Here is a 19,716-nt window from a genome sequence, read left to right as displayed (position 1 = left end):
GGCTGCATGAAGGAAACACAGAAATGTAGGGCTGGAAGAGACCTAAGGGATCATCTAATTCATCTTTCTTCCCACCCCCTGTGGTGAGGTAGGACAAAGTATAACTTAATCATCCCTGACAGGTGTTTGTCTAACCTGTTCTTAAAAACCTCCAGTGACAGGGATTCCACAACCTCCGTTGGTAAACTATTCCAGTACTTAACTATTTCTAATATCTAACCTGAATCACCCTTGCTGCAGATTAAGATTGTTATTTCTTATTCTACCTTCAGTGGACATAAAGAACAACGGATCACTGTCTAACAGTACTTTAGATACTTGAAGCCTGTTAACAGGTCCTTCCTCAGATTTCTTTTCTCAAGATTAAACATGCGCAGTTTTTTTACCTTTCCTCATAGATCAGGCAAGCACTTTGGAAGTCAGGATGTCAGGTCAGGTTTTCTAAACCTTTTATCATTTTTGTTGCTCTCCTCTGGACTCTTGCCAATTTGCCCACATCTTTCTTAAAGTATGGTGCTCAGAACTGGACACAGTACTCTAGGTGAGACATCAATTCCAAGTAGAACTGGGTAATTATAGACTCATAGGACTTCAAGAGACCTCAAGAGGTCATCTAGTCCATTCCTCTGCCATCATGGCAGGACTAAGTATTATCTAGATCGGGGTGAGCAAACTACGGCCCACAGGCTGTGTTTGGCCTGTCAGACCTTTTAATCCGTCCCTCGATCTCCCTCATAGGTCATGTTTTCTAGACCTTTAATCATTTTTGTTGCTCTTCTCTGGACTTTCTCCAAGTTGTCCACATCTTTCCTGAAATATTGTGCCCAGAACTGGACACAATACTCTGGTTGAGGCCCAATCAGTGTGGAGTAGAGTGGAAGAATTACTTCTCATGTCTTGCTTACAACACTCCTGCTAATACATCCCAGAAGTGTGTTTGCTTTTTTTGCAACAGTGTTACACTGTTGACTCATATTTAGCTTTTGGTCCACTATGATCCCCAGATCCTTTTCTAGCAATACTCTTTCCTAGGCAGTCATTTCCCATTTTCTATGTGTGCAACTGATTGTTCCTTCCTAGGTGGAGTACTTTGCATTATCCTTATTGAATTTCATCCTATTTACCATTTCTCCAGTTTGTCCAGATCATTTTGAATTTTAATCCTATCTTCCAAAGCACTTGCAACACCTCCCAGCTTGGTATCGTCTGCAAACTTTATAAGTGTACTCTTTATGCCATTATCTGAAATCTTTGATAAAGATATTGAACAGAACTGGACCCAGAACTGATCCCTGCAGGACCCCACTCGTTATGCCCTTCCAGCATGACCATGAACCACTGATAACTACTCTCTGGGAATGGTTTTCCAACCAGTTATGCACCCCCCTTATAGTAGCTCCATCTTGGTTACATTTCCTGAGTTTGTTTATGAGGTCATGAAAGACAGTATCAAAAGCTTTACTAAAGCTTTACCTCCCTTGTGTTACATACACTACTCCTGTTAATATAATTATACAATTATAGTCTTTTTTTCCCAGCTGCATTACATTGTTGACTCAGATTCAATTTGTGACCCACTACAACCACCAGATCCTTTTCTGCAGGACTACTGCCTAGCCAGTTATTTCCCATTTTGTAATTGTGCATTTAATTTTTCCTTCCTAAGTGTTGTACTTTGCATTTGTCTTTTATTGAATTTCATCTTGTTGATTTCAGACCAATTCTCCAATTTATCAAGGCTATTTTGAATTCTAATCCTGTCCTCCAAAGTGCTAGCAACCCTTCCCAGCTTGGTCTCATCTGCAAATTTTATGAGCACATTCTCTATTTCATTATCCAAGTCGCTAATGAAAATATTGAATAGCACCAGAACAGACCTCTGCAGGACTCCTCAAGACACTGACAACTACTCTTTGACTACAGTTTTTTTCAACCAGCAGTGCATCCATTTTATAGGAATGGGCACAACACGCAAGTGCCCAATGCCCTGATTCCCAGACCCATTGAAAAAAGTATATATTTAGCACACATGCTTATGACTTGAGTGTAACCAGTGCTATGATGTCTGCTGACAGCATCCAGAATAGGTAGGAGTAGTAACCATTAGACCCTGGTAGAAAGTTGTGTAGCCCCGTTCCCATCACCAGTGCAGACCAGGCTCCTGCTGCTCAAGGAAACTGTGGGGAGCAGGCTGGCCTACTTGTGAAATTGGTTCCCCCTGGATGGGACTCAGACATCCCTCTTGGCACCACTCCTTGATATAGGCAGCATAATCAAGCAGATAGAGCACAGGGCTCAATTTTATTTCTGGCTCTGCCACTGATCAGCTGTGTGACCTTCAGTAAGACATTTTGGGCCAGATTGTTAAAGGTATTTAAGCATCTAAAGATGCAGATAGGTGCCTAGTGGGATTTGTAAAAGAACAAATCAATGGGAGGTGGGCTCCTAGGCACTTTTGACAATCCCACTAGGCCACTTCATCTCTGTGTCCAGTTCTCCTCCCACCTGTCTTATTTATTTAGAACCTATCCAGTTTTCCTCTGTCTTTTTTATTTAGTGCATGCTCTTTGGGATGAATGCTTCCTCTGTCCATCTAGGGAAGGGAGGAGGGTTTGGCTATGTGTGCAGTCCCCTCAGTGGGGTAATTTGGGCCTGTTGCTATCTGTGCCCTGGGTGAGGTAGTGTTCAGATGTGTGTGGTTCCCTCAGTGGGGTAACCTGTTGCTCTGTGCCCTGGGAGGGGATGGAGGGGGTGGTCTGGACCCATGCAGGGGACTTGTTGCTCTGTGCCCTGGGGGGGGGGGAGGGGGGGTTTGGACCCAGGCAGGGGGCCTGTTGCTCTGTGCCTCTGGTGGGAGTGGAGGAGGGGGTTTGGACCCATGCAGAGGGCCCGTTGCTCTGTGCCCCAGGAAGAGATGGTGGGGGAATTCACACCCATACACGAGGCCTGTCGCTCTGTGCCCCACCAGTGGATGGGGGAGGGAGTCAGACCTGTGCAGGGGGACTATCACTCTGTGTCTCAGGAGGGGATGGAGGGTTCAGACCCGTGCAGGGGGCTTGTTGCTCAGCTCTGTGCCCCAGGAGGGGGTGGGGGCGGACCTGTGCAAGGGGGCCTGCCGCTCTGTGCCCCAGGAGGGGGTGGGATCGGACCTGTGTAGGGGGCCTGGCGCTCTGTGCCCCAGGAGGGGGTGGGGGGGGGGATCGGACCTGTGTAGCGGGCCTAGCGCTCTGCGCCCCAGGAGGGGGTGGGGGGTGGGGATCGGACCTGTGTAGGGGACCTGCCGCTCTGTGCCCCAGGAGGGCGTGGGGATCGGACCTGTCCAAGGGGCCTGCCGCTCTGTGCCCCAGGAGGGTGGGGATCGGACCTGTGCAGGGGCCTGCCGCTCAGCGCCCCAGGAGGGGGTGGGGGGATCGGACCTGTGCAGGGGGCCTGCCGCTCTGCGCCCCAGGAGGGGTGGGGATCGGACCTGTGCAGGGGCCTGGCGCTCTGCGCCCCAGGAGGGGGTGGGGGGATCAGACCTGTGCAGGGGGCCTGGCGCTCTGTCCCCCAGGAGGGGGTGGGGGGGATCGGACCTGTGCCGGGGGCCTGGCGCTCTGCGCCCCAGGAGGGTGGGGATCGGACCTGTGCAGGGGCCTGGCGCTCTGCGCCCCAGGAGGGGTGGGAGTGGACCTGTGCAGGGGCCTGGCGCTCTGCGCCCCAGGAGGGGCTGGGGGGGATCGGACCTGTGCAGGGGGCCTGCCGCTCTGCGCCCCAGGAGGGGGTGGGGGGCTCGGACCTGTGCAGGGGGCCTGGCGCTCTGTGCCCCAGGAGGGGGTGGGGGGGAGGCCCTGGTAGGGGGCCTGGCGCTCTGTGCCCTTGGCGGTGGTGGGGGTCAGATCCGTGCGCTCTGTGCCCTGGTGGGGGTGAGGGGATTCGGCCATGCGCTTCCCCGAGCCGCCCCCTCCAAGCGCCCCCTGGCGGAGGAAGCCGCTTCCCCCTCTCCGGGCGGTGCCTCGCTGCGGAACGCTCCGCTCGGGCCGGGGCCCTCTCGCGCCCCTGCTCGGGCCGGGGAGCCAGTGGCGGGGCTGCCTGCCCAGCTCTCCGAGCGCGCCGGCTGGGGCGGTCCCACTGCAGTCCGTCCGTCCCTCCCCTTCCCTTCCCACTCCAGCCTGCGCCGGGCAGGGAGTCGCCTCCGCCCGCTGGCTCCAGGTCCAGGAGCGAGAGCAGCCGCAGCTGGGAGCGGAGCAGGCACGGTGGAGACCTGCTACCGCCCCTCGCCCTCCTCCTCCTCCTGCCCCTCGCACCATGGCCCGCTGCACATCGGCGGCCGGGCTCGGCTTCGTGCTCCTGCTCTGGAGCGGGGCGCTTTTCCTCGCCGCCTCCCCGCAGCCCCAGCCGCCGCCGCCGCGGGGCAGCGTGTGGTGCCCCAGCCGCTGCTTGTGCTTCCGCACCACGGTGCGCTGCATGCATCTGATGCTGGAAAGCGTCCCCGCCGTGTCGCCCCAAACCACCATCCTGTGAGTACCCCCCGGGCGGGGGGCTTCAGCAGCCGAGAGGGAGGGAGGCCGGGAGCTTCTCGCCCTGAACCTAGGGAGAGGCCTGGAGGGAGCAGTAAGGGGGGGGGGGTCTCGGTCGGGATACCTGGGGCGGGGGGCACCGTGCAGCAGCCGCCACAGCCCTTTGTCTCTAGCCTGTCGGGTTGGAAGCCCCGATCACTGGGCTGCCCTCTCCCTCTGGAGTCTTTTGTTAGCTCCAGTGGAGACTGATTTGTAGAGCGCAGGGGGGTGAAACAGCCCCCCCCCGCCCCGGCTCTGGTAGCTATGGCCAGTGACTTGCTCGCCGGTTGTCTCTGCCTGGCGTATTCCTCTCTCGCTTTTTTGGTCTTTCTGTCTGATTATCTGCTGAAGGCACCGAGGTGCTGCTCCGTTCAGCTTGGCCCGCAGCTGTGTGGCTTCCCCCCTCGAGGCCTGGAGCCAGCAGGACGAGTGGTGGTGAAGTCACTCAGCGGGTTCCAGTTTTCCTTTCTTGGATCATTTCATTAATTATTCTCAGCAACATCTTTCGGAGGGAGCCGAGCTGCAGAGAGCTGTTTAAGAAGCTGTTGCTTCACCATAGGAGACTTGGCTTTGATTCGCGTTTTTATGTGAAAGGTTTCGTCGCACTCCACCCAGCCCTAGATGTTTTCAATTGAACGTACTTTTTGGTTGCTTTCATAAATCAGGCTGTTGAATTTTAGAGCTACTGGATTTTGATCAATCCTTGTGGATTTGTAGATGCTCTTAAAAAAGTCTGTTATTGGATACAAAATACCATGTTTTCACGATTACTTTTATTTAAATGTATATGATTCCTAAAATGTTTTCACTGTGACTCTTATTAGTGGCTTGGTACAATATATTTCATTGGTGGCAGTGGATCATTTCGGAATGTTACACTTTTGGCTCAATTTTAAGCAGCACCATGGACATATAATAATACACCAGGGACCAAATTCTGTCCTGAATTATATCCAATTCAGTCCAAGCCCCCAATCTCGCAAAGATTTCTGCAAATGCTTAACTTGATGGAGCATGAATGGTCATATTTATGTCAATGGGATTAACTCCTTGCTGCTTGTAGAGTTAAGTACATGAATAAGACTTTGCAGCATTGGGGTTCAGTTGATTTCAGTGGGATCACATGGGGTGAAAGCCAGTAAAGAATTTAGTCTACATATTTTTGACAATGATTTTTTTTAAAAGAAACCAGTTTTATCCTTTTCCTCCACACCCTTTTAATAAAAAAGAGAATCCATACAAACCTCACACACTTTGATTTAGAGTTCACTATGAGTAAGGGATTGGCTCCATTAACCTGTTTGTATGTTTCTTGGGATACAGAAACACTTCAGGAACTAGAGTATTTGTGGCACCTTAGAGACTAACAAATTTAGTTGAGCATAAGCTTCCATGGGCTACAGCCCACTTCATCAGATGCATAGAATGGAACATATAGTAAGAAATACATATACACACAGAGAACATGAAAAGGTAGAAGTAACCATACCAACTGTAAGACACCAATTAATTAAGATGAGGTATTATCAGCAGAAGAAAAAAAAACTTGTAGTGATAATCAAGATGGCCCATTTCAGTCAGTTGACAAGAAGATGTGAGGATACTTAACATAGGGAAATAGATTCAATTTGTGTAATGACCCACGGATCATTTTTCACATTCTCAGTGTGTTTATGTATTTCTTACTATATGGTCCATTCTATGCATCTGATGAAGTGGGCTGTAGCCCATGGAAGCTTATCCTCAAATAAATTTGTTAGTCTCTGTGGTGCCACAAGTACTCCTGTTCTTTTTTGCGGATACAGACTAACACGGCTGCTACTCTGACTCCTGGAACTAATTCCTGCCCTCACTTACACAAATGCAACAATGGAAAACTAGGAGAGCAGAGGTTGGCCCTGGGTATTTTCTGTATGACCTACTGTAGCATATTGACTTGTGACTTTCAGTTATTTTCAGAAAGGGCCCCGTAAAGCCTTGCTGCATTTCAGACTCTAAATATCATAATGTGAAAAGTACAATTATTTAACATTTCTGATTCCCTCTTTGGCATGGTGTGAACCCTTTTGGCAGGATTGGAGCAGTCCTGAAGTAGCTGTAAAAGTTTTAGTGAACAATACAGGAAGTGGGTGGTTAATGTTTCTTGCATTTGGAACTAAGTACATATACAGAGCACATTTTATATTGGTCATTGAGCTTTACACAGTTTTCTGTAGTCTCGTGTTGTGAATCATCTTGATTTTTTTTTAACTCCTAACCATAGGGATGTGAGTCTAAAAGGTTTGGACACATGGCAAAGATATTGATGCCTACAACAGCAAAATATATTAGATTAAAACTGGACAAGGCAGAGCTCTCTCACCATGGATGTTTATAATTTGTTGCATCCGAAGAAGTGAGCTTTAGCTCACGAAAGCTCATGCTTAAATAAATTTGTTAGTCTTTAAGGTGCCACAAGTACTCCTGTTTTTTTTGCGCATACAGACTAACACGGCTGCTACTCTGAAACCTATAATTTGTGAGTAAGTAAGAGGAAAATATATGAACAATAGTTGTCTAACCTCTCCAATATCAAGCCCTCTAGTCTCTCAAATTTGAGTAACTGTTCTAGCCTATGATTTAGTAAAGAAATTAAAAAAAAAGATTAACATTTATATATTCTCAGTTTGGTTTAAGGCAACTGTTCTCAAAGTGACAAGGAGTCCTTGTGGCACCTTAGAGACTAACAAATTTATTTGGGCATAAGCTTTCGTGGGCCACAGCCCACTTCATCAGATACATAAGAGTAGAAAATACAGGAGCAGATATAAATACATGAAAATAACTTTTGTAGTGGTAATGAGTGGCCCATTTCAAACAGTTGACAAGAAGGGCGGAAATTAGCATGGGGGAAATTAGATTTAGGTTTTGTAATGACCCAACCACTCCCAGTCTTTATTCAGGCCTAATGTGATAGTGTGCAGTTTGAAAATTAATTCCAAACTTCAAAAACAGATTTCAACAAGAAATTGCAGAACTGTAATTAATTTGCAAACTGGACACCATCACATTAGTGGATTAGTATCAAGTGGAGTGCCCCAAGGATTGGTGCTGGGGTCAATATCTTCATTAACGATCTGGAGGATGGTGTGGACTGCACCCTTAGCAAGTTTGCAGATGACACTAAACTGGGAGGAGTGGTTGATACGCTGGAGGGTAGGGATAGGATACAGAGGGACCTAGACAAATTAGAGGATTGGGCCAAAAGAAATATGATGAGGTTCAACAAGGACAAGTGCAGAGTCCTGCACTTAGGACGGAAGAATCCCATGCACTGCTACAGACTAGGGACCGAATGGCTGGGCAGCAGTTCTGCAGAAAAGGACCTAGGGGTTACGGTGGACAAAAAGCTGAATATGAGTCAACAGTGTGCCCTTGTTGCCAAGAAGACTAATGGCATTTTGGGTTGTATAAGTAGGGGCATTTCCAGCAGATCGAGGGATGTGATCATTCCCCTCTAGTCAGCACTGGTGAGGCCTCATTTGGAGTACTGTGTCCAGTTTTGGGCCCCACACTACAAGAAGGACGTGGATAAATTGGAGAGAGTCCAGTGGAGGGCAACAAAAATGATTAGGGGTCTGGAGCACATGATTTATGAGGAGAGGCTGAGGGAAATGGGATTGTTTAGTCTGCAGAAGAGAAGAATGAGGGGGGATTTGATAGCTGCTTTCAGCTACCTGAAAGGGGGTTCCAAAGAGGATGGATCTAGACTGTTCTCAGTGGTAGAAGATGACAGAACAAGGAGTAATGGTCTCAAGTTGCAGAGGGGGAGGTTTAGGTTGGACAGTAGGAAAAACTTTTTCACTAGTAGGGTGGTGAAGAACTGGAATGGGTTACCTGGGAGGTGGTGGAATCTCCTTCCTTAGAGGTTTTTAAGGTCAGGCTTGACAAAGCCCTGGCTGGGATGATTTAGTTGGGTTTGGTCCTGCTTTGAGCAGGGGGTTGGACTAGATGACCTCCTGAGGTCCCTTCCAACCCTGAGATTCTATGATTCTATGATAAAGACTGGGTCATTACAAAACCTAAATCTAATTTCCCCCTACTGTTACTCACACCTTCTTGTCAACTGTTTGAAATGGGCCACTCTCATGACCACTACAAAAGTTATTTTTCCTTCCTAGGTATCCTACTGTTAATTGAATTGTCTCATTAGACTGACCTCACACTTGGTAAGGCAACTCCCGTCTTTTCATGTATTTATACCTGCTCTTGTATTTTCCACTCCATGCATCTGGGTTCTAGCCCTCGAAAGCTTATGCCCAAATAAATTTGTTAGTCTCTAAGGGTAGGTCTACACTTACCTGCCGGGTCGACGGGCGGCGTTCGACTTATCGGAGTTCGAATTATCGCGTCTAATCTAGACGTGATAGTTCGAACTCCGGACGCGCTCCCGTCGACTCCGGAACTCCACCGGAATGAGTGGCGGTGGCGGAGTCGACGGGGGAGCCGCGGACTTCGTTCCCGCGGCGTCTGGACGGGTGAGTAGCCCGAACTAAGGTACTTCGACTTCAGCTACGCTATTCGCGTAGCTGAAGTCGCGTACCTTAGTTCGACCCCCCCCCCCTTAGTGCAGTCCAGGCCTAAGATGCCAAAAGGACTCCTCCTTGTTTTTGCTGATACAGTAACTCCTCATTTAAAGTCATCCCGGTTAACGTTGTTTCGTTGTTATATTGCTGATGAATTAGGGAACATGCTCGTTTAAAGTTGTGCAATGCTCCCTTCTAACGTCGTTTGGCAGCCACCTGCTTTGTCTACTGCTTGCAGGAAGAGCAGCCTGTTGCAGCTAGCTGGTGGGGGCTTGGAACCAGGGTGGACCAACAGCCCCCATATCAGTTCCCCCTATCAGCACCCCGCTCCCCTAAATTCCCTGTGCAACAGCTGCCTGCAGTTCAGCTGGGTCCCTCCCCCCACTGCCATGTGCTAATCCTGCCCTCTGTCTTGGAGCTGCTCCCTGAGGCCTGGTCTACACTAGGACTTTAATTCGAATTTAGCAGCGTTAATTCGAATTAACCGTGCACCCGTCCACACCACGAAGCCATTTAATTTCACATAGAGGGCTCTTTAGTTCGAATTCTGTACTCCTCCCCGACGAGGGGAGTAGCGCTAAATTCGACATGGCTATGTCGAATTAGGCTAGGTGTGGATGCAAATCGAACTTAGTAGCTCCGGGAGCTATCCCACAGTGCACCACTCTGTTGACGCTCTGGACAGCAGTCCGAGCTTGGATGTTCTGACCAGCCACACAGGAAAAGCCCCGGGAAAATTTGAATTCCTTTTCCTGTCCGGACAGTTTGAATCTCATTTCGTGGTTGGACATTGTGGCGAGCTCAGCAGCACCGGCAGCAATGCAGAGCTCTCCAGCAGAGGAGTTCATGTAATCTCTGAATAGAAAGAGGGACCCAGCATAGACTGACCGGGAAGTCTTGGATCTGATCGGTGTGTGGGGCGAGGAGTATGTGCTTTCGGAGCTGCACTCCAAAAAACGGAATGCAAAGACCTACGAGAAGGTCTCCAAAGCCATGAGAGACAGAGGATACAGGCGGGATGCAACGCAGCGCTGCGTGAAAATCAAGGACCCCAGACAAGGCTACCAAAAAATCAAAGCGGCAAACGGACGCTACGGAGCCTGCCACCACTGCCCCACCAGTGACCATGGACTCTGACGATGGGACAGTGTCGACGGCCAGTTCCTCGGCGATGTTCGTGGACGGGGAAGATGAGGAAGGGTTTGTGGAGGACGAGGCAGGCGACAACGCTTACAACGCTGGTTTCCCCGACAGCCAGGATCTCTTCATCACCCTCACGGAGATCCCCTCCCAACCCTCCCGGCCGTTAACCCAGACCCTGAATCAGGGGAAGGAGCAGTCGGTAAGTGCTTTAAACATGTAAACTTTTATTCTTAATATAACAGGAATCTGAAGTATGTGAAAAGGAGGTCTCTATATATGTGGGGATAGAACAGAAATCATCCTGGGAGATCTCCACGAAGCTCTCCAGGAGGGAATCGAAAAGCCTCCACAGGAGGTTCCTGGGGAGAGCTGCCTTATTGGGTGCTCCGTGGTAGCACACTTTTCCGCGCCAGGCTTTCATGAGGTACTCAGGGAGCACTGCCTCCCCGAGCACGGCTGCATAGGCCCCTGGTTTGTGCTGGCTTTCACGCAGCATGCGCTCTCTATCTCTTTCAGTGACCGTCCTCAGGGTGCTCTCGCTCGGAGACTCCTGCATCTAATTAGGGGAATTACTGTAATGTTACACCTGGTCCAAAGTATTTTTAAAAAATCTCCAGACAGACGGCGTAGCAGAGACTCAGCATGCTGCTGCGTGACAAGCGTAACGGAAAGCCAAAGAATCAAATGGACGCTCATGGAGGGAGGGGGGACTGAGGACGCAAGGTATCCCACAGTTCCTGCTGTCTCTGAAAAGCATTTGCATTCTTGGCTGAGCTCCAAATGCTTCTAGGGTCAAACACAGTGTCTGCGGTGGGTCAGGGCATAGCTCGGCAATTTACGCACCACCCCCCCCCAGAAGTGAAAGGGAAAACAATCCTCTGTTGACTCTTTTACATGTCACCCTATCTTTACTGAATGCTGCAGATAGATGCGATGCTGCAGCACTCAACACCAATATCCTTGCTCCCCCCCCCCGCCATGGGTGGCTGACGGTACAATATGACTGATATCCATCGTCATCATCAGCCTATTGGCACATGGGGCAGTGCAAAAGGACTGGTAACCATGCCGACTAGCATCAGTGAGGTCGATCAAGGGCTCCTGCTCCTAATTTTTCCTGGTAGATGGTGCAGTATGGCTGGTAACCGTCCTCATCATAGCAACAGGGGGCTGAGCTCCATCAGCCCCCACCCTTCATGTGTAAAGAAAAGATTCAATTGCCCCTGGACTAGCAGAGGGATGCTGGGCTCCTCTCCTCTACACTCCTTAATGTCCTGTCTGGACTATCATAGCAGTTGGAGGCTGCCTTCCACTCATTTCTCACTAACAAGTCACTGTGTCTTATTCCTGCATTCTTTATTACTTCATCACACAAGTGGGGGGACAATGCTATGGTAGCCCAGGAAGGCTGGGGGAAGAACGGAATGAACAGGTGGGGTTGTTGCAGGAGCACCCCCTGTGGATAGCATACAGCTCATAATTTCTGCAGGATCTGACACAGAGCAGCTGTGCTCTCTGGTTCTCTGATACAGTGGTTCTCTAGTACACTTGCCCATATTCTAGGCAGGACTGATTCTATTTTTAGATACCAAAAAGGAGGGATTGACTCAGGGAGTCATTCCCAATTTTGGCTTTTGCGCCCCTGGCTGATCTCAGCCAGGGGCACTTATGACAGCAGCAAATGGTGCAGTGCAAAAGGACTAGTAACCATGATCATCTTATTATCAATTTATGGTATGGTAGATGGTACAGTATGGCTGGTAACCATCTCTGCTGTCATGCAAAAGCAAAAGCATGCTGCTGTGTAGCGCTGCTGGACCGCCTCTGTCAGCGGCATCTAGTACACATACGGTGACAGGCACAAAAGGCAAAACAGGCTCCATGGTTGCCACGCTGTGGCGACTGCCAGGGCAATCCAGGGAAAACGGGCTCGAAATGATTGTCTGCCGTTGCTTTCCCGGAGGAAGGGATGCCTGACGACATTTACCCAGAACCACCCACGAAAATGGTTTTTGCCCCATCAGGCACTGGGATCTCAACCCAGAATTCAGAGAGACAGACTAGACTGTGTTCATTGTTCGCAAAAATGTATCTTTGCAAGGAATTCACTCCCTTTTTCCCATCACACAGCTTCGACTGTCTCCAGACCTGCCACAGCATCCCCCTCACAGAGGCTGGCAAAGATTAGGCGGCGAAAGAAAAAGATACGGGACGAGATGTTCGCTGAACTTATGGGGTGCTCCCGAGCCGAGGCGGACCAGCAGAGCCAGTGGAGGGAGACCCTCTCTCTGTACCAGCGCTCACACAGCGAACGGGAGGAGAGGTGGCGTGAGGAAGACAAGCAGGTGACTCAAACGCTGCTTGGACTAATGAGGGAGCAAACGGACACGCTCCGGCGCCTTGTGCATGTTCTGCAGGACCGTAGGAGGACAGAGCCCCCCTGCAGTGTATCTGCAACCGCCCTCCCCCGCCACAAAGTCCCATACCCCCCTCACCCAAAATAACCAGAAGGAGGGGCGCCAGGGGCCGTGAAAACTGTCACTGCACCCCAGCAGAGTGCTCAAGTACCCAAAAGCTCTCATACCCTAAATTTTGAGAAGTCCTTTCCTTCCCGCCTCACCCAAGCCCCCGTCCCAGTTTCATCCCCTAACTGTCTAGTTGATAATAAAAAATACTTTTCTGTTAATTACTGTTTCCGTCATGTTCTTTTAGAGGAGACTGTGTTTGAAGGGGGGGAAGGGGGTTGGTAATTGGACAGGACAATCACCTTTACCAGGGTACAGACACGGGGGCAGGATCAGCAGCAGGTCACACACACAGTGCAGTCAGTAGGCACCCTGGTCGGTATGGGAGGTGGTTTGCAGGTTCTGTGTGGGTGACTTTGTAGCGGGGGAGGGGGGTTACAGATCTCATGCAACGGTCCCTGTCCTGGACCACAGAGCCACGAAGCAGAGGAATCTGTATCCGTCCTCCCCCGCCACAAGGTCACATAGCCCCCGCACACAGAGTCCCAAAAAGGAGGGATGGCATGCTCCGTTGAAACAACCAGTCCGGCACTGCAGACCGCTCTGGGAGCAGGAGCCTGTCATTCCTCGAGTTTAGAGGCGGTCTTTACATCACCGCACACCCTACCCAGCACAGTCCGCGTCCCAGTTTCAACCCTTTAACGCAAAGTCATCAATAAAGAAACCTTTGTAAAGTTACAGTGGAACATGTATTTTATTTTTAAACGTGTGTTGGAAGTGGGGGAAGCAGGGTGGGCGGGGTATGTAACTGCAGATGCTAGTCAACAGTAACTTGGTAAAGAAACAGTGGCAGGTTCAGCTTCTCTGTAAAGAAACTGAACAGTCACAGGTCACGCTGCTCGCTGCTCGCTGGTACTTGAAGAGTTCCTTGTCGCTGTGCAAGGCGCCTGCATAGGGCTTCACGAGCCAGGGCATTAGCGGGTAGGCTGGGTCCCCGACGATCACTATAGGCATCTGCACATCCCCAAGAGTTATTTTGTGGTCCGGGAAGAAACTACCTTCCTGCAGGCATCTAAACAGAGCAGAGTTCCTGAAAACACGCGCATCATGAACTTTGCCTGGCCACCCGACGTTGATGTTGGTAAAACGTCCCCCATGGTCCACCACTGCTCGCAGCACCATTGAAAAGTAGCCCTATTTCTCAGCAGCTGACTGTGGAAGAGGTGGACGATAAGGTGCGAGGAGTTGACAACGGCTGTAACTGCAGCGGGCTCCGTGCTTGCAGTGCTGTGGCGCCCGCGCTGTCACTGAGCAGAAAAGTGCACGAACAGATTGCCTGCAGGCGCTTTCGGGGAGGGAGGGAGGGCGTGATTGACGGTTCAATGATGACAGTTACCCAAAACCACCCTTGACACATTTTTTCTCCCAGCATGCATTGGGGGGAAATCCCAGAATTCCAATGGGCAGCGGGGAGTGCGGGAACTGTGGGATAGCTCCCCAGAGTGCACCGCTTCCAAAGTCGATGCTGGCCCCATTACTGTGGACTCACACAGTCGAATTAGTGTATTTAGTATGGATACACAAATTTGACTTCATAAGGTCGATTCCACAAATTCGACTTAAGTTGATTCGAAATAGTCTTGTAGTGTAGACATATCCTGAGACTCCTGCTTGCTGTGCGGGGGGAGGGGCGGGAAAGGAAGGAAGGGGGGGGGGTCTAATGTCAGGGTGTCCCCCTCCCCCATGCTCCTTCACCCCACATACCCCATCTTCCATAGAGCAGGGGGATTACACACCAGGGCTCAGGAAGGAGGGAGCTTGCAGCAGCTGTGGTCTCAGCAAGCTGATCTAATTAACAAGGCAGTGTACTTAAAGGGGAATGCGCATATCTCCCTCCATTCCTGCTGCCTTGTAACTTGAGAGAGTTAACCCTTGAAGGCTCAGCCAATCGCTAGTTCATCATTTAGTAGTAAGGGAAATATCCCACCCTCTGGCTCCTCCACCTCAACCAAGCTTCACAATCATTGTCACTGTGTACCAGTATTAAATTGTTTGTTTAAAACAGGGGACGGCAACCTCTGGCACACGGCTCGCCAGGGTAAGCACCCTGGCGGGCCGGGCCAGTTTGTTTACCTGCCGCATCGGCAGATTCGGTTGATCGTGGCTCCCAGTGGCCGCGGTTCACCATCCCAGGCCAATGGGGGTGGTGGGAAGCTGCGGCCAGCACATCCCTTGGCCCGCGGCGCTTCCTGCCGCGCCCATTGGCCTGGGACAGCAAACTGCGGCCAGTGGGAGCCGCGATCAGCTGAACCTGCCGACGCAGCAGGTAAATAAACTGGCCCAGCCTGCCAGGGTGCTTACCCTGGCGAGCCGCATGCCAGAGGTTGCCGACCCCTGGTTTAAAACTTATGGTGTGTGTGTGTGTGTGTGTGTTGAAAAAAATTTCCCTGGAACCTAACCCCTTCATTTACATTAATTCTTATGGGGAGATTGGATTTACTTAACATCATTTCGCTTAAAGTCGCATTTTTCAGGAGCATAACTATAATGTTAAGTGAGGAGTTACTGTACAGACTAAAGCGGCTACCACTCTGAAACCTGTTCTCAAAGTGTGGCCTATGGATTGCTGGTGGTCTGTTGAGCTCTTACTAGTCACATGGTGATGACTATCCTCCTTGTTTCCGCCTACTATGTCACCATTAAAAGGCAATTAAAAATATATCAAGTACTTTCCTAATAATATTTTCCATATAAGCAATTTCTGTAGCTGCTACAGTTATGTTATGTGGTGGTGAGTGGGAAGGAGGTGGACCACAAGATACTCTTACAGTATGGAAAAGTTTAAGAGTCCCCAGGCGCAGACACTGATAAAATTGATCTAATAAGCAGTACCTTGAAGATCTCCACTTGATACAAACGTATCAAAAGTAATATTTTTACGCGTAGCTCAAAGATATACACTATGAATACTTATAGTTATTTATTACATATGTTTCTGAGGTACTTATTGCAGTAATACTTAGGCACCAAATGGTTACATAATTATACTTCACTTCACCTAGTGCTACTTAGTTTGTTAATAGTATGTACTATAAACTCTCACAGAAATTTTATGCTTTTATGGAGACACGTCATCACCCAAGTAGGAGGAATGTTGTGAACTTTCCACCTTCAGGAATGGCTTACTTTTTTAGATAAAAAATAAAATACATTTAAATCACTTTCAGTTTGTGAATCATCAGATTATATCTCTTTCTTTTGGAATAAGTATTTTTAAGTGCATTAAAGAATATAAGATTGGCAAGGTTGCAAACAATGTGGTGTGGACCCTTGTCCGTTATGAACTAGACTGAGCCAGCTAATGCATTTCACAGGGGTAAGGACAATAGAAATCTGTAGAAATTTTCCAGCCAAATCTATAAAGCATCTGTCAGTATCTATGTTTACCTTTATTTTCTATTCTATTTAGCTATAATTTTATGTTAGTGTTATATTTAGTGTAAGGCAATATAAATAATTTGTCCTGCATGGCAACAATAGCTGGATTGTTTCAAAGTATTAATTAACTGATTTAATTTAAATACATTCATTCTTGCTAGAATAGGAACCTATAAAAATCCTGCAAACAACACTACTGGAGTCTTAGCATGTTTTCACTGGAAGCACTTTATTTGCCATTCTTACCTTATCTTTTTTTTTCATAATGTATGGCTCTACTCTGAAAAGTGACTCTGTAAAAATGGCATAATGGGACTCCCTTGTATATTATGTCTCATTGATTTCCAGAGCTCTTTTTTTTCCTTCAGTTTATATCTGCCACACCATGGGAGCTGAGAGCTGAGCTGTATTCTTTCTGGCTCACACATCACTTCCAGTGGTGGATTAAAACAAAATGGACCTGGATACAATCCAGACAAATGTTCCCTTCACAGATCAAAAGTCTTCCTTCTGCAAAAGTGCTTGTTGCAGTCCTGGTTTCTTACCCTCCTGCTTCCCCACTTTCTGACATTGCTGTTTCTGTACTGCATACTTGGAGATCCATATTCTGGCTTTGATTCACACAGGCAGACTCTTACATTAGTGCAGTCCTACTGAAGTCTATGGAGCTCTGCATAGGCATATCATTTCACCTGAGTGGATCAGAGTGCAGGATCAGGTCTTCTGTGTGTCCATGGGCTATGTCCCAGTTCAATGTCTGCAGCTCCTTGAATCTACTTTCACTCCATCCCTGGTCCAGGGAATACCCTCTCCAAAATAGTTTGTAAAGCTAGTACCCTCTCATCCTTCTAGTGGCATCTTCAAGACCCACTTCTTCCTGATGCCTACAGAAAATCTCCAAATAAATAATGACTAAGTAGAGTTCCTGTGGGAATTGCTGATATTTATTTATATTTTAAAAATTTAAATGATTCAGAATCATCAGGTTGTGCATATAGCATCTAAGTAAATGTGTGTTCTTACTGTTGTTACTCCTGTCCTCCCTTTCCCTAGTTGCATTTCATCCTAAATTTAATAAAAAGTTCTTTGGGTCAAGGGTGTCATTCAGGGTTTTGTGCTTATGATTTGGGGCCTTTGAGTGCTGCTGTAATACAAATAATAATGAATCTTGCCTTAATTTACTCCTGATCATCACCAGTAAAAAAGATTCCACAGGCCAGATTCTGCTCTCAATTACACCTGTGCAGGCCTAGTCTGAGCTTCATAGTTTTTTTCCTTGGCTACACCCAGGCAGTCCCAGTTAAAAAACTGGGGTTGTACAGGTTTAATTGAGTTCACTGTACCTGGAATTCTGAGGGTGAATAAGAACAGAATACCAGCTTATTGTCTCATAGCTTTGTTAACTATGCAGTGTGAACAGGACTAAAAAGTAGTAAAAATTTCCCACACAAGTGGATATGGCTTGTAATGCACATAGAGTGCAGATCTATTAAACATAAAGCTGCCATTTATGCAAAGTCACTTTCTTAGTAAGAACTATATTTTTATGACCATATTTGAAACATTTGTAAATCGTACATTGGGCTCCATGTATTTAGTACAGACATTACACTATTTTGGCCCTTGATAAATCAAGACGCGATAAATCGATCCCCGAATGCGCTCCCCGTTGACTCCAGAACTCCACCAGGGCGAGAAGCGGAAGCAGAGTTGACGGGGGAGCCGCGGCCATCGATCCTGCGCCATCAGGATGGGAGTTAAGTCGATCTAAGATACGTTAACTTCAGCTATGCTATTCTCGTAGCTAAAGTTGCGTATCTTAGATCGATCCCCCCCCCCCCCCAGTGTAGACTAGGCATTAGGTGCCACAAGGACTCCTCCTCATTTTTGCTGATACAGACTAACACCGCTACCCCTCTGATGTTGTACTGTCTTCCTAAGTCTGCTGACAGATGTCTTCAATACCTCTGCTACAGCTCAGTTTTCCCAATTGGCTGTAGAAGGAAAAGTGACTAGTCATGTCAATTTTCATTGCATCTACTGGGAACTCCAAAGGAAGCAGTGAGATTCACTAGAATCAGATCAGTTTCAATCTTCTGCTTTTGAAAGTTAAGAGCAACAGAAGCAAGCACTGGAGCTATTCACTGGGTAGAAAGATTCAAAAATGGATGCTTCGGAAGGGATACAGGAGCAGAGACGCGGCCACGCTCCCTTCCCCAATCACAGGAGCCAGGAGGCTGGGGTGAGGGTACAGTAGTGAGATTCCCTAATGCTTGCAGCAGTCAGGAGGCTGTGGGTTTAGTATTAGGGGGGCAAAGGTGTTTGGAGCAGTGGGTCTACATTTTTTTTTAAACACCCGTTAGACAAAGGCTGATATGAGAGGTAAGCATAATGAAAGGAAGGCACACTGATAAATATCCCAGCATCCTCCCCTTTCCAAGTAACTCATGTTGTCTTCTTACCAGGGAGGTGCTGCTCATTAGTGGGCTCTGTATCTTTTAAACTGATATTTAGCAGGTAAGTTTAGTCCTCTGGCTATTTAGTGTTTGGTAAAATTTTCAAGCTCTCTCTTTGTGTAAATTGATTGGTCGGAAGGAGAAGTAGTTGTTAGTTTGAAAAGAGAATTGGTACTGAGAGGGTGAGTTTGGGAGTAGAGGAAATAGAAAGTACAGGGGAGGAGGTAGATGTAGGGAGAAAATGAGAAGAGACTGAGGCTATGGCTACACTTGCACTTCAAAGCGCTAAGTGTAGTCAAAGCGCCAGCGCTGGGAGAAAACTCTCCCAGCGCTGTCCGTACTCCACCTCCCTGTGGGACCACACTGGCGCTTTTCAGTGCAGCGCTGGAGAGGGTGTGTTTTCACACCCTTCTGCAGCGCTGCAAATTTGCAAGTGTAGCCATGGCCTGAGGCTATGGCTACATTAGAGAGTTTACAGTGGCTGTAGCTATGTTGGTGGAAAAGCTCTCCTGGCGATATAAGTGCTGGTGGGGACAACGCTAGGTCAGTGTAACTTATGTTGATCAGGGGGTGGCTAACACACCTGAGTGATGTAGGTTATATCGACATAAGCAGCATAGATATAGCCTGAGGGAGGCAGAAGGAAAGAGAAAACAGACAGTAAAACCACTGCTGGAGAAGATAAACTGTGACCATAATATGGAAAATAAAAGAGGAAAACATGGTAGAATGAAGTTAAGAAGAGAAATAAGATAGAACTAAATAAAAAGAGAAGTAGTAAGTTACATTTCAAATAAAGATATTAAATATAATCTTAACTAACAATATGTAGCAATTACACAAGAAATACATTTTATTCTTCGTTTGCTTGCACAGGTATTTTTAACCTTGTTTGAAAAGACTAGAAGAAGGTGGGTATATTTTTCAAGCCCTGATTGCATGAAATAGTATAGAAATTTGAAACATTCTTTTTAAAACAAACTTTTCATAATTTTTTTTCTCAGGGGATTTCTCTGTCAAAATTGTAATTTTTACAAATATTTCATTTTGGGTTTATATATTGATATTCTTGGCAAAGATGGAAGGTAAAGATTGTGTTGCCCCATAGTCAGAC

The 19,716-nt window shown here is 48.0% G+C and overlaps 1 protein-coding gene across 2 annotated transcripts in view; it reads left to right on the top strand.

The window, feature by feature from the left end:
• The first annotated feature begins 4,152 nt into the window (after window positions 1-4,152).
• Window positions 4,153-19,716, top strand: part of PXDN (peroxidasin) — a 152,385-nt gene continuing 136,821 nt past the window's right edge. For both annotated transcript variants that reach the window (XM_039532192.1, XM_039532191.1), the window contains exon 1: window positions 4,153-4,496. In XM_039532192.1, the coding sequence (XP_039388126.1) occupies window positions 4,285-4,496 (212 nt within the window). In that variant the 5' untranslated portion in view covers window positions 4,153-4,284. The remainder of the gene's footprint in view (window positions 4,497-19,716) is intronic.

The sequence above is a fragment of the Mauremys reevesii genome, linkage group 3 (assembly GCF_016161935.1).
Source record: "Mauremys reevesii isolate NIE-2019 linkage group 3, ASM1616193v1, whole genome shotgun sequence".
Taxonomy (NCBI): Eukaryota; Metazoa; Chordata; order Testudines; family Geoemydidae; genus Mauremys; species Mauremys reevesii.
Note: the sequence above shows the minus strand (reverse complement) of the source record. Positions and strands in the feature narration are given on the sequence as shown.